The following is a 14,960-nucleotide window of genomic DNA, read 5'->3' as shown; positions in this document are numbered from 1 at the left end:
TTGCTATCCGGTTTTGTGAAAAAACTAAGGTGTGGTTGAATTTATTCTGCCACTGTGTCTTCTTATTGTCTTGGCCTTTAGGCCTATATATCACAGTCGCAAGGCATATTAATTAACAGGTTATGGGGGTAGGTGGGGGCTTGGCTTCCCTAGTTATTTTACTCAGGCACCGCTACTGTTTGTAATCAGGTGATAAATGAGGTGAAAAGCCGACTGGAGTGCCACTTTAAAACATGGTTTTCTTTGTTTAGGCTAATAGCTATGGCTTCTATCTGAGGACATGGCACGTGGTAATTGTCTGCAATTCACACCTCCCGTGTAACTGGCGATTATTAGCACAACACTCCCCCAAACATCCCTTTGTTCAATGAGCAATTTGAAGCCTTTTCCACTTCAGTCGGCAGTGTCATTTTTTGTGGACAACTGTAACACTTTTTTTAACCCAGCGTGAACTGGCAGGAATTCAACATTTGTTGTTGCAATTTTCCGATTTGGCAGCGGAACGCACCCAGATAGTGCTCCCACTGATTGGCAGCTCCTGATGAGTGACAGTTGGTCTCGCTTGGAGGGGGGGCGCATGCAGTGTGGTCTACTTTAGATGGGTCAGGAGTGGGGAAGACTTTTGCTGCATTAACACAGGTAGCCCAATTCTGATTCCCCCCCCCCCCCCCAATTGCTTTCTGGACAAATCAGATCAGCTCTGAATAAGATCTGATATGAGAATATCTGATGTGATTGGTGAAAAGACCAACAGAAAGAAATATCAGAATTGGACTGCCTGTATAAGCACAGCCTTTTTGGTATTTTTGAGATGGCTGAGGAGTGGGTAAAATGGTTTGGTTGTCTGTAGATTGCTCAGGGGTGGGGAATATGGTTTGGTAATCTGTTAGTGGTTCAGGAGCTGGGAATATATTAATATATGTCATTTTAACATACCGTTTTTTTCAAAGCGACTTACACTTACAGTAAGTCTAGTTATGCGTGCATTCACCCAGCTCAGAGCCTGTCTCATTCCCCAAGCTCAGAGCCTGTCTCATTACCCCAGCTCAGAACGTGTCTCATTCCCCCAACTCATAGCCTGTTTCATTCACCCATCTCAGAGCCTGTCTCATTCCCCAAGCTCAGAGTCTGTCTCATTCCCTTAGCTCAGAGCCTGTCTCATTCCCCCAGCTCAGAGCCTGTCTCATTCCCCCAGCTCAGAGCATGTCTCATTCCCCAAGCTCAGAGCCTGTCTCATTCCCCCAGCTCAGAGCCTGTCTCATTACCCCAGCTCAGAGCCTGTCTCATTCTCCCAGCTCAGAGCCTGTCTCATTACCCTAGCTCAGAGCCTGTCTCATTACCCTAGCTCAGAGCCTGTCTCATTTACCCATCTCAGAGTCTGTCTCATTCCCCAAGCTCAGAGCCTGTCTCATTACCCCAGCTCAGAACGTGTCTCATTCCCCCAACTCATAGCCTGTTTCATTCACCCATCTCAGAGCCTGTCTCATTCCCCAAGCTCAGAGTCTGTCTCATTCCCTTAGCTCAGAGCCTGTCTCATTCCCCCAGCTCAGAGCCTGTCTCATTCCCCCAGCTCAGAGCCTGTCTCATTCCCCCAGCTCAGAGCCTGTCTCATTCCCCCAGCTCAGAGCATGTCTCATTCCCCAAGCTCAGAGCCTGTCTCATTCCCCCAGCTCAGAGCCTGTCTCATTCCCCAAGCTCAGAACCTGTCTCATTCCCCCAGCTCAGAGCATGTCTCATTTACCCATCTCAGAGTGTCTCATTCCCCAAGCTCAGAGCCTGTCTCATTACCCCAGCTCAGAGCCTGTCTCATTACCCCAGCTCAGAGCATGTCTCATTTACCCATCTCAGAGTCTGTCTCATTCCCCAAGCTTAGAGCCTGTCTCATTACCTCAGCTCAGAACCTGTCTCATTACCCCAGCCCAGAGCTTGTTTCATTCATGCAGCTCATACCCTGTCTCATTCCCCCAGCTCAGAGTCTGCCTCATTCACCCATCTTCCCCATTTCAACTATTCTAGGTTTAACTATATGGAACCATGTGGCTTGGGAGCAGTCTTGCCCACTCAAAATGAGAACTTTGAAATAATCATAAACTATACAGGAGTTTTCTGTAGTGCAGAGTTATGGCGAGATGAGACATTTAGAGTTGCAACATGTGAAATTGAATGAAAATGTAGCAACATACTGGTGGTTATTTGAACTTATACAACCAGGTTCATGAGAGTGATGGGTTTCCTCAAGGCTCCATGTAGGTCTACTGTCAGGTTGCTTACGAGTCGAAAAGTCTCTCAAACAGCCAAACAAAAGAACACATCAACAACAAAGTCAAAATTATTGGCACGCTAATCATGTTCTGTCCACTGCAGACATTGAAAGCTTTGTAGTCGTGTTTTTTAGCGTTGAGAGGCATCCTGCTTTGTGTTTAAATTGAGAAGGCAGTAGGGAAATGTAATTGCCTTGTGTTGTAGTGTGTTTACCAAACAGCACATCCCTCTCTCCTGAGGATGGTCCCCTGTAGAGCAGGATGCATGGGCACTCTCTCTCTCTCTCTCTCTCTCTCTCTCTCTCTGTAAAGGCTTTATCATGTAATCGATTAGCTCAGTAAACATAACAAGAGGGACAGTATTCCCCCAACCGTGTTGTAGTCACGACTGAAGCCTGTGGGGTTAATGTTATTGTGATGCAGCTAACCATCTCAATGCTACTAATTGCTTATTCAAAATTCGTTTTGATAGGGTATACAGTGCCTTGCAAAAGTATTCATCCCCCTTGGCGTTTTTCCTATTTTGTTTTATTACAACCTATAATTTAAATTTATTTTTATTTGGATTTCATGTAATGGACATACACAAAATAGTCCAAATTGGTGAAGTGAAATAAAACATTTTTTTCAAACAATTCTAAAAATAAAATTAAAATGGAAAAGTGGTGCGTGCATATGTATTCACCCCCTTTGCTATGAAGCCCCTAAATAAGATCTGGTGCAACCAATTACCTTCAGAAGTGACATAATTAGTTAAATAAAGTCCACCTGTGTGCAATCTAAGTGTCACATGATCTGTCACATGATCTCAGTATATATACACCTGTTTTGAAAGGCCCCAGAGTCTGCAACACCACTAAGCAAGCGGCACCACCAAGCAAACGGCACCATGAAGACCAAGGAGCTCTCCAAACAGGTCAGGGACAAAGTTGTGGAGAAGTACAGATCAGGGTTGGGTTATAAAAAAAATATCCAAAACTTTGAACATCCCACCGAGCACCATTAAATCCATTATTAAAAAATGGAAAGAATATGGCACCACAACAAACCTGCCAAGAGAGGGCCACCCACCAAAACTCACAGACTAGGCAAGAAGGGCATTAATCAGAGAGGCATCAAAGAAACCAAAGATAACCCTGAAGGAGCTGCAAAGCTCCACAGTGGAAATTGGAATATCTGTCCACAGGACCACTTTAAGCTGTACATTCCACAGAGCTGGGCTATACGGAAGAGCAGCCAGAAAAAAAGCCATTGCTTAAAGAAAAAAATAAGCAAACACGTTTGGTGTTTGCCAAAAGGCATGTGGGAGACACCCCAAACATATGGAAGAAGGTACTCTGGTCAGATAAGACTACAATTTCGCTTTTTGGCCATCAAGGAAAATGCTATGTCTGGCGCAAACCCAACAATTCTCATCACCCCGAGAACACCATCTCACCATCCCCAGTGGTGGCAGCATCATGCTGTGGGGATGTTTTTCATTGGCAGGGACTGGGAAACTTGTCAGAATTGAAGAGATGATGGATGGCGCTAAATACAGGGAAATTCTTGACGGAAACCTGTTTCAGTCTTCCAGAGATTTGAGACTGGGACGGAGGTTCACCTTCCAGCAGGACAATGACCCAAAGCATACTGCTAAAGCAACACTCGAGTGGTTTAAGGGGAAACATTTAAATGTCTTGGAATGGCCTAGTCAAAGCCCAGACCTCAATCCAATTGAGAATCTGTGGTATGGCTTAAAGATTGCTGTACACCAGCGGAACCCATCCAACTTGAAGGAGCTGGAGCAGTTTTGCCTTGAAGAATGGGCAAAAATCCCAATGGCTAGATGTGCCAAGCTTATAGAGACATACCCCAAGAGACTTGCAGCTGTAATATTGCTGAAAAAGGTGGCTCTACAAAGTATTGGCTTTGGGGGGGTGAATAGTTATGCATGCTCAAGTTTTCAGTTTTTTTGTCTTATTTCTTGGTTGTTTCACAATAAAAAACATTTTGCATCTTCAAAGTGGTAGGCATGTTGTGTAAATCAATTGATACAACCCCCCCCCCACCCCCCACCACCCACCCCCCCACCCCCAGAATCCATTTTAATTCCAGGTTGTAAGGCAACAAAATAGGACAAATGCCAAGGGGGTGAATACTTTCGCAAGCCACTGTAGCTGTGGGCTTGGGGGGTGGTTTCAAATGCTCTTCTAAATGTCTCTTCAGAAGACATGAAATAGTTTTAAATTACATTCAGCAAGGCATATTCCTACCAGCAGTGTGTATACTTTGCTTGTTTGTGCATACTGTATCTGTCTGTAGGTGGTTGTTGACCCATGTGTGCCACTGGATGTGGACAGGAGGCAGTGGACAGCGGGGTGCGTTGTCAAAACTCTGCAGACTGAGAGCCCATACATTTCCCTGTGACAGACGGAGGGCAATTAGGCAGCACAGCTCCGCTTATCAGGCATGCTGTCACTGTGGGAGGCTAGGCTGGCCATGGACCTGAGCTCCAGAGTACTGCCACTCTGCCAGCCTGACCCACCCTGCCAACCCCAGCAGGGAGAGCCCGAGCTGGGCCATGAGGTGGAGGAGACCTAGGTCACACCCAGACCCTGGAGGACAGGCAAATTAGCTTGGTCAGGATATAAAAAGGGGAGGGCAAACCTACACAAAGGCACACACATACAGCATATGTTTTACTATCTTTGTGGGGACCTAAAATGTTATTTCATTTAAAATCCTTACCCCAAACCTAACCCTAAATCCTAACCCTAAACCTAACCCCTAACCGTAATTCTAACCCTAATTGTAATCCTAACCCTAAATCTAAAATAACCTTTGTCCTCATGGGGACCTGGGAATTTTCCTTTTTTTACTATCCTTGTGGGGACTTTTGGGGTTTTCCAGTACCCACAAGGATAATAATACAAGCCCACCACACACACAAAGATGCACACTCCCCCATTACATCTCTCTCTCTGCAGCCGGCTCAGTCACGCTCTAGTCCCCTCTCCCATCTGTCCATGTTAGAATGGCCTCTCTTCTCTTCCCTCTTCTGTGAACCACCATCCCCTCTCACACACCATGAAGGGAGAGGTGCTCTGGCATGTGCAATAATCAAGATGGCTCCGGTATAATTGAGCAGTGGGGACAGTGTGTGAATGTTGTGTTTGTGTGTGTGTGTATTTGTTTGTGTGTGTATTTGTGTGTGTGTGTGTGTGTGTGTGTGTGTGTGTGTGCGTGTGCGTGTGCGTGTGTGTATGAATGCATGAATGTATGTGTGTGTGTGAACAAATATGTGTGCAAGTCGGAATGACCAGTGCCATGTGTCTCAACGCCAGTGAGCTAATGTGCTGTGACAAGAGTCTCTTGATGTACAGACGTGTGTTTCTGATGCTGGTTGGCGCCAACAGAGACACAGTTAGTGTCAGTGTGTAGATAGACAGCCTGGGCGCCAGTCTGTTTCTGCCAACCACTGTCCTTTTCATGCCACATGACGACAACAACAAAAGTCAATTGCTAGAGTAAAAACAGAAAAGATATGGTTGTTTAAAACAGACACAGCCTGGTATTCGTAGTGCTGGAGCGAGTTATGCCATACTGTGCCATGCCTTTTCATATCTGACTGTGGTTGTGTTGTTCTTTACAGACATTAGCATGAGTGGAGAGCTGAAGTCCAGCCGTTCCAGGACCAGCAGCAAGAGACCCAGCAGCAATCCATACGGGTGAGTCTCATATCAGTTTATACACTTTCACATCACTTTAGACTGCTAACCTGCATGTCACACACACACACACACACTCTTCTCTCTGTTATGTGTACCCTACAGCAGCACCTCTGTTGCCGTGGCAAATATCCCAGCTGGTGATGGGTTGTGGGTAATGAAATAAGGTTGTTGCTGGGTGTGTTTGCCCCTGCTGAGAAATGGGGATAAACCAGAAAAACGCGCGCGCGCGCGCGCACGCACACACAATATATTTTATACTATATAATAATTTATACCATGGCACTGTGGAATATTAGTTTCTGATTGGCTTGAAGGACATTCTAGAGCGTGCATTATTTCCCTATAAAGCACAGTATATTTGCACGGTAGAATTCAATGGCTTTAGTTCATTCTTATATGTTCTATGTTTGAGTTGCTTTTGAAAGCAAAGTCGCATTGAAAACATTATTGGCATTGTTGATTTCGATTTTCCTAATAGCAAGCTAGGACTGATGGTTTTGTTGTGGCAGAATTTGGGGTGAGCTATTGTAACTTCTCAAAAAGCAAAAGTCGCATTGAAAACATTATTGGCGTTGTTGATTTTCCTAATAGCAAGCTAGGACTGATGGTTTTGTTGCGACAGAATTTGGGGTGAGCTATTGTAACTTCTCAAGGAACATTTTCTGTTTTGAACTGTGATGTTATGCCTTGCATAGACTCCTGTTATGTCGACACCCTAACACAAGGCCGTTGTGTTCTGGAAGTGTTGCTCTTAGAAAATATCTGTTGTGTAAACAGTATGATTGTATTATGACCTCCCACTATATAAGGGGCATGAAACCATTTATTCTTTGAGTTGTTCCCTGTGAAATCAGAGATAGATCTCCCATGCAGCTGCTTGATTGAAGATATTTCTGTTATACAATTAAATAGTCTCTGCCTTAATCTTTGGATCAAATTTTCCACAACAGTTTAGTTAGCTAAACTAGCAAGTCTGTTTGTTTGGTTACCACGGTAACTAATGTAGTACTCTAGTAAACCTGCTAGCTACTTCAGTGGATGTTGAACACATTTCTAGCTGCAAACGTGTTAAATTGTTAAATTGTAGCCATGATATAAAAGGGATCATCAACTCAGGGCTCTATGCGTTCTCTGGAAAATAATGCAACTCTGTGGAAGGTCAGTTTCACTACGCTAACAAGTTGTGGACCACACCTTCCACGTCATTCACTATTTTCCATAGAACGCATAGCCCCTCATTGATTATCCCTTACATACTGTATGTTCTATCTGGGCTGTCTTACTCAACGTTTTAATCAATCTGTTGATAACGTGCATGCATGTGATTGGACCTGATTATGGTTAACTGTTAGCCATTGGCTAGGCAGCCCTGCAGCTACACCAGAGTTATGGTAACTGTGCTGAGATAGCTGGAGGAATATATGTCATATCAGGACAGCAACACTATACATTCCTGGTCAAATATATTGCCACCCTTTACAATGGAGTGAAATGGAGCAGAATGTTCTGTTTTCTCTTTTTAAAACTGTGTGGTATGTGACCCTAGAGGTTACTATGGTGATGCCAGTATTCCCTGTCCATCCCGGGGAGCTCCAGGGATCACCCCAAGGATGGGAATCACCCTGGGGTATCGTATGTGGTTATAGCAGGAATGTTCCGACCACACCCTGCCCTTTAGGTGCCTTTAATCTGCATCACACCTCTTTCTGCTCTCTACCACACCCTCTCTCTGTCTGACCAGCCCTGTCCCCTAACCCCTAACCCTAGATTCAAGTCCACATCCCAGTTCAACTCTAGCCTCAACCACAACTCTAACCGTAACCCTAGCTTCATGTCCACATCCTGGTATAACCCTAACCCTCAACCAAAACCCTAACCCTAGCTTCATGTCCACATCCTGGTACAACCCTAACCCTCAACTCTAACCCTAACCCTAGCTTCATGTCCACATCCTGGTACAACCCTAACCCTCAACCAAAACCCTAACCCTAGCTTCATGTCCACATCCTGGTACAACCCTAACCCTCAACTCTAACCCTAACCCTAGCTTCATGTCCACATCCTGGTACAACCCTAACCCTCAACCAAAACCCTAACCCTAGCTTCATGTCCACATCCTGGTACAACCCTAACCCTCAACTCTAACCCTAACCCTAGCTTCATGTCCACATCCTGGTACAACCCTAACCCTCAACCAAAACCCTAACCCTAGCTTCATGTCCACATCCTGGTACAACCCTAACCCTCAACCAAAACCCTAACCCTAGCTTCATGTCCACATCCTGGTACAACCCTAACCCTCAACCAAAACCCTAACCCTAGCTTCATGTCCACATCCTGGTACAACCCTAACCCTCAACTCTAACCGTAACCCTAGCTTCATGTCCACATCCTGGTACAACCCTAACCCTCAACCAAAACCCTAACCCTAGCTTCATGTCCACATCCTGGTACAACCCTAACCCTCAACCAAAACCCTAACCCTAGCTTAATGTCCACATCCTGGTACAACCCTAACCCTCAACCAAAACCCTAACCCTAGCATCATGTCCACATCATGGTACAACCCGAACCCTCAACCAAAACCCTAAACCTAGCTTCATGTCCACATCCTGGTACAACCCTAACCCTCAACCAAAACCCTAACCCTAGCTTCATGTCCACATCCTGGTACAACCCTAACCCTCAACCAAAACCCTAAACCTAGCTTCATGTCCACATCCTGGTACAACCCTAACCCTCAACCAAAACCCTAACCCTAGCTTCATGTCCACATCCTGGTACAACCCTAACCCTCAACCAAAACCCTAACCCTAGCTTCATGTCCACATCCTGGTACAACCCTAACCCTCAACCAAAACCCTAACCCTAGCTTAATGTCCACATCCTGGTACAACCCTAACCCTCAACTCTAACCCTAACCCTAGCTTCATGTCCACATCCTGGTACAACCCTAACCCTCAACCAAAACCCTAACCCTAGCTTCATGTCCACATCCTGGTACAACCCTAACCCTCAACCAAAACCCTAACCCTAGCTTCATGTCCACATCCTGGTACAACCCTAACCCTCAACCAAAACCCTAACCCTAGCTTCATGTCCACATCCTGGTACAACCCTAACCCTCAACCAAAACCCTAACCCTAGCTTCATGTCCACATCCTGGTACAACCCTAACCCTCAACCCGCTGTTCCCTCATACCAATGGAACCCCTTTTCTTTCCAACCCTCCCACACTACCCAAGTCCCCTCCCCCTGCACCTGTCACCCTCACCTCTCTCCAACAGAGTGGTCTCCACTGATGTAGGACATGTAACACACCTGGGATAACAGACATAGACATGGCTTTGAACACAGCAAAGGCACACTTCAGTGATGGAATGTAGAAGAGAGTAAGATAACAGAGAGACACCTGACATTCAAGAAGGCAACATTCCCACCATGACACAGCTCATACATGTAGTCCAGTGTGACTTCAAATAGACATCAAACACCTAGCAGAAATAGACACACCTGGTAGTTCAGATATGTAGCAATGGACTTCAAACACCTAGCAACACACCTGACCACACACATCACGTCATATTATAGCTTCTCTCTCTCTCTCTCTCTCTCTCTCTCTCTCTCTCTCTCTCTCTCTCTCTCTCTCTTCTCTCTTCTCTCTCTGGCTCTCTCTGGCTCTCTGGCTCTCTCTCACACTCTCATCTGTCTCACTGAAGACGGTGCTCTTGGATGACCCTGACAGTGGATGGGTTTTGTCATCGTTTGTTTCCTCCAGGGCTGCAGGCGGTGACAGGGGCTGTGTGGCTCTGCGTGGCCCAGCTGTGGGATGAGAGATGGGGGCACAGTTTCACACTGTTTGGGGCAGAGATACAGCTGCCATTGCACATTCACTCCAGTGCACTGCTACAAAAGCTCACATTACTGTTTGTCCTGAACACAGAGACTCAGGTGCTATGAAAAGCCAACAGTCTCTCTCTCTCTCTCTACACACATACGCTTGTACACACACACACACACACACATGCACACACATGTCACACATGCACACACATTCCCATGGCACACAGAGCTGGAAGTTTGAGGCAGCGCAGGGAGCATGTAAGCAGTAAATGATTGTATGAGCAAACAGCTCTTCTCTCTAATTGTGCTTTTATGGAACAGCAGATGTTTTAGTAAGTGAGTTTATAAAGTTTGAGGAATGTTGGGAGTCTAATAGGACATCTCTGTAGTTCAGAGCCCTGAATCACTAGGATGAAACAACTGCCCAGGGGAGTGAAGACTAACTACACTCAAAATGCGTCCTTATGTTTTGCATAGAGCCACAAATGTTGCTTATTACCTCTCCCTACTGGAAATTCACAAAATGAGCACATTGCATTTGCCATTCTAACATGTTCCATGGCATGTAAAATGACTTGATAATCTGTTTCCAATACATTTGTAACGTATTTAGGAACCAAAAATTCTCCAAACTATAGCTTTACATGTCTTTGTGAAAGCAAAGACGAGTGGAATCAATTTGTATTACAATCACATTTGTTATTGTGTAATTATTGTATATGCTATACGTTTTAACATGGACATTTACAGTAATAATTCCCTGCCTTTTCATCTGAGGCCATAGGGAGTCACTGCAACTCTAAACCCTCAACACTCATCAGCACTGTTCTGTGGCCATGTAAGCATTCACTTGTAAATATAAAGGTCCAGCTTGGACCCTGGAATTACACCGACCATTAGTGTCCACTCCATTTTCCCTCAGTGGAGAGAATGAGAGGAGGCAGGAGAGGAGGGTCTGAACACAGGGCAGTGTGTGCTAGGCATCTGGTCTTGTGTATTTTCACTCTGCTCTCCCTCTATGTGCTCCATTCCTCTAATGTGGTATCATCTGTTTTCATTACTGTGGGGGGGCCTGGCGATTGGATGGGGAGTAATAATAGATCAGATCCATCTGTCACAGGCTTAGAAAGGGAAAGGGGGTCAGGGGGTGGGCGCAAGGCTGGAATAGGGGCATGAACTATCTGCAGCTGCTGGGGCCGATGGCACGCACCACACTTCACTGCCCTATTAGACTGGCTGGTTAGGGCCAGCCAGCCACCGGGGCATGGGGTGGGAGGATGCCATGGAGGATTAGCGAGTGTGTTATTTGGGGATGAGGGTGGTCACTCTTGGCAAATAAAGTGCTGTAGAGCGGGCAGAGGAGGGTAGGGGTGTGGTGGGTATAATATAATATCTAGTGTGGTATTTGGGAGGTGAGGGTGGTCACTCCTGGGATGAGAGAGAGAATAAACATTTAGTGTAATGAGGTGTCACATAGCTCTGGGTCCTGTTACTGTTCAGCCCAGGCCGGGTGTCCAGGTTACTGTCTGATTAATAGAGTGGTGACAGGCTCTTATAGAGGCACCCAGGTGTGGAGGCTCCATCTCCCTGCAGGGACTCTGGCTGCATGGGCAACCCAGCCAAGGGCACACGCACTGGGCTACGGCCATGACCTCAGCCCCCTTCCCTGGTGGTCTACAAGCCAGGGGTGTAAGGTTAGTCTCTGGGATTTGTTGGCTCACTTCTTCTCTCCCTGTGCTTGTCTAGATAAAGTATGGTCCTGACTGCTAACAGGGTCAGGTCAATAGGTAAATGAGGCCTCTGTGAGGTCAGACAAGTAAACCATAAAAGGTAACCCAAACATTATACACTCCACAGCTCAAACACTCGTCTTCCTCCTCCTCTGTTCCATAAATGCAGCCTTCCTGCTCTACAGTGTTCCACATCCTTAGGCTGAGGGTAAAGGTCAGTGCTGTCTACAGTAACAGTCCCAGTCAGTGTTGTGGGCTCCAGAGGTGGTGTGAAGATAAGGTCAGGGTCCAGATAGAGATAAGGTCAGGGTCTAGATAGAGATAAGGTCAGGGTCTAGATAGAGATACGGTCAGGGTCCAGATAGAGATACGGTCAGGGTCCAGATAGAGATAAGGTCAGGGTCTAGATAGAGATACGGTCAGGGTCCAGATAGAGATACGGTCAGGGTCCAGAAAGAGATAAGGTCAGGGTCTAGATAGAGATACGGTCAGGGTCTAGATAGAGATACGGTCAGGGTCCAGATAGAGATACGGTCAGGGTCCAGATAGAGATAAGGTCAGGGTCTAGATAGAGATAAGGTCAGGGTCTAGATAGAGATAAGGTCAGGTTCTAGATGGAGATAAGGTCAGGGATAAGGTTGGGTGGCAGGTATCTAGCGGTTAGAGAGTTGGACCAGTAACCTAAAGGTTGCTAGATCGAATCCCCGAGCTGACTAGGTAAAAATCTGTTGTTCTGCCCCTGAATAAGGCAGTTAACCCACTGTTCCTAGGCCGTCATTGTAAATAAGAATTTGTTCTTAACTGACCTGCCTAGTTAAATAAAGGTTAAACTAAAAAAGTTAAATGTTAAAAAAGATAGAGATAAGGTCAGGGTCTAGATAGAGATAAGGTCAGGGTCTAGATAGAGATAAGGTCAGGGTCTAGATAGAGATAAGGTCAGGGTCTAGATAGAGATACGGTCAGGGTCTAGTAAGAGATAAGGTCAGGGTCTAGTTAGAGATAAGGTCAGGGTCTAGATAGAGATAAGGTCAGGGTCTAGATAGAGATAAGGTCAGGGTCTAGTTAGAGATAAGGTCAGGGTCTAGTTAGAGATAAGGTCAGGGTCTAGATAGAGATAAGGTCAGGGTCTAGATAGAGATAAGGTCAGGGTCTAGGTAGAGATAAGGTCAGGGTCTAGATAGAGATAAGGTCAGGGACTAGTTAGAGGTAAGGTCAGGGTCTAGTTAGAGAAGATAAGGTCAGGGTCTAGTTAGAGATAAGGTCAGGGTGTAGTTAGAAATAAGGTCTAGTTAGAGATAAGGTCAGGGTCCAGATAGAGATAAGGTCAGGGTCTAGTTAGAAATAAGGTCTAGTTAGAGATAAGGTCAGGGTCCAGATAGAGATAAGGTCAGGGTCCAGATAGAGATAAGGTCAGGGTCCAGATAGAGATAAGGTCAGGGTCCAGATAGAGATAAGGTCAGGGTCCAGATAGAGATAAGGTCAGGGTCTAGATAGAGATAAGGTCAGAGTCTAGTTAGAGATAAGGTCAGGGTCTAGTTAGAGATAAGGTCAGGGTCCAGTTAGAGATAAGGTCAGGGTTTAGTTAGAGATAAGGTCAGGGTCTAGATAGAGATAAGGTCAGGGTCTAGATAGAGATAAGGTCAGGGTCTAGATAGAGATAAGGTCAGGGTCTAGTTAGAGATAAGGTCAGGGTCTAGTTAGAGATAAGGTCAGGGTCTATATAGAGATAAGGTCAGGGTCTAGTTGGAGATAAGGTCAGGGTCTAGTTGGAGATAAGGTCAGGGTAGAGATAGATAGAGATAGAGGAAGTAGGTTTCCATGTGGTAATAACACTGGTCACTGGGCCAGAGAGGAGAGACAGAAGTAAAGGGACGGATGGGGTGAATGGATGGTGGGGTGGTAGGATGCAGAGATGGATGGGATGTATTGGTGGAGGGATGGAGGAGTGGATATGGGGTGAAGGGATGGAGGGATAAAGAGATGGAGATGGGTCTGCCCTGGGCCTGATGACTAGAATCGGCTTCCTATTTCGCAACAAAGCATCCTTCAATCATGCTGCCAAACATACTCTCATAAAACTGACTATCCCACCGATCCTTGACTTCGGCGATGTCACTTACAAAATGGCCTCCAACACTCTACTCAGCAAATTGGATGCAGTCTATCACAGTGCCATCCTTTTTTGTCACCAAAGCCCCATATACTACCCACCACTGTGACCTGTATGCTCTCGTTGGCTGGTCCTCGCTACATATTTGTCACCAAACCCACTGGCTCCAGGTCATCTATAAGCCTTTGCTATGTAAAGCTCTGCCTTATCTCAGCTCACTGGTCACCATAGCAACACCCACCCGTAGCACGCGCTCCAGCAGGTATATTTCACTGGTCATCCCCAAAGCCAACACCTACTTTCCTTCCAGTTCTCTGCTGCCAATGGCTGGAACGAATTGCAAAAATCACTGAAGTTGGAGACTTATATCTCGCTCACTAACTTTAAGCATCTGCTGTCAGAGCAGCTTACTGTACACAGCCCATCTGTAAATAGCCCATCCAACCAACTACCTACCTCATCCCATATTGGTTTTTGTTTTTCTGCTCTTTTGCACACCAGTATTTCCACTTGCACATCCTCATCTGCACATATATCACTCCAGTGTTAATTGCTAAATTGTAATTACTTCGCCACTATGGCCTATTTATTGCCTTACCTTCTTACTTCATTTGCACACACTGTATACAGATTTTTCTATTGTGTTACTGACTGTACGTTTGTTTATCCCATGTGTAACTCTGTGTTGTGGTTTTGATGCACTACTTTGCTTTATCTTGGCCAGGTCGCAGTGGTAAATGAGAACTTGTTCTCAACTGGCCTACCTGGTTAAATAAAGTTCAGAATCCATTGGGGGTGACAAAGGCTAGGAGGTTGGCTGACCATGGTCACTTGGCTGGGGAGAATGGAACTGGCCTATGCTATGTGTGTGTGGTTGTGTGTTTGTGAGGCCAGGGGGGTATCCATTCGTATTCTCTGTGGTCTGTGTGTGTGTACATTACCAAGCCAGATGAGTTATCTGTGGTGGCCTGAGGCTTATCACTCCACAGGAGCTGGCCCTGAGCTAATGGAGTCATTCCTACCCCTACTGCTCCTCAGTGTGCCTGACGCACACACACACACAAACCCCAGAAGATGGAGAGGGGGGAGAGGAGAGAAAGGGGAGAGGAGAGGTAGAGAGTTACAGAGTATGGGAAGGGGGAGATGGAAATGAGAGATTCTACTGTCATGAGAGAGAGAGAGAGAGAGAGAGAGAGAGAGATGAGAGGGAAGAGCAATGTAGGAAAGGACCTAGAGTGATAGAGGATGAGAAAAAGATAGAGCAGAAGGGAGGAAGAGAGGGATGAGGAGAAAGGGGGGAGTG

General features: G+C 46.0%; 1 protein-coding gene across 1 annotated transcript in view; it reads left to right on the top strand.

Moving 5' to 3' along the window:
- Positions 1-14,960, top strand: part of LOC115167178 (RNA-binding Raly-like protein) — an 84,358-nt gene that overhangs the window by 19,747 nt on the left and 49,651 nt on the right. The window contains exon 2 of the mRNA XM_029721349.1: positions 5,896-5,971. Coding sequence (XP_029577209.1) covers positions 5,896-5,971 — 76 coding nt within the window. The remainder of the gene's footprint in view (positions 1-5,895; positions 5,972-14,960) is intronic.

The sequence above is a fragment of the Salmo trutta genome, chromosome 29, assembly GCF_901001165.1.
Source record: "Salmo trutta chromosome 29, fSalTru1.1, whole genome shotgun sequence".
Lineage (NCBI taxonomy): Eukaryota > Metazoa > Chordata > Actinopteri > Salmoniformes > Salmonidae > Salmo > Salmo trutta.
The sequence above is the reverse complement of the archived record's forward strand: the minus strand, read 5'-3'. Positions and strand labels throughout refer to the sequence as shown.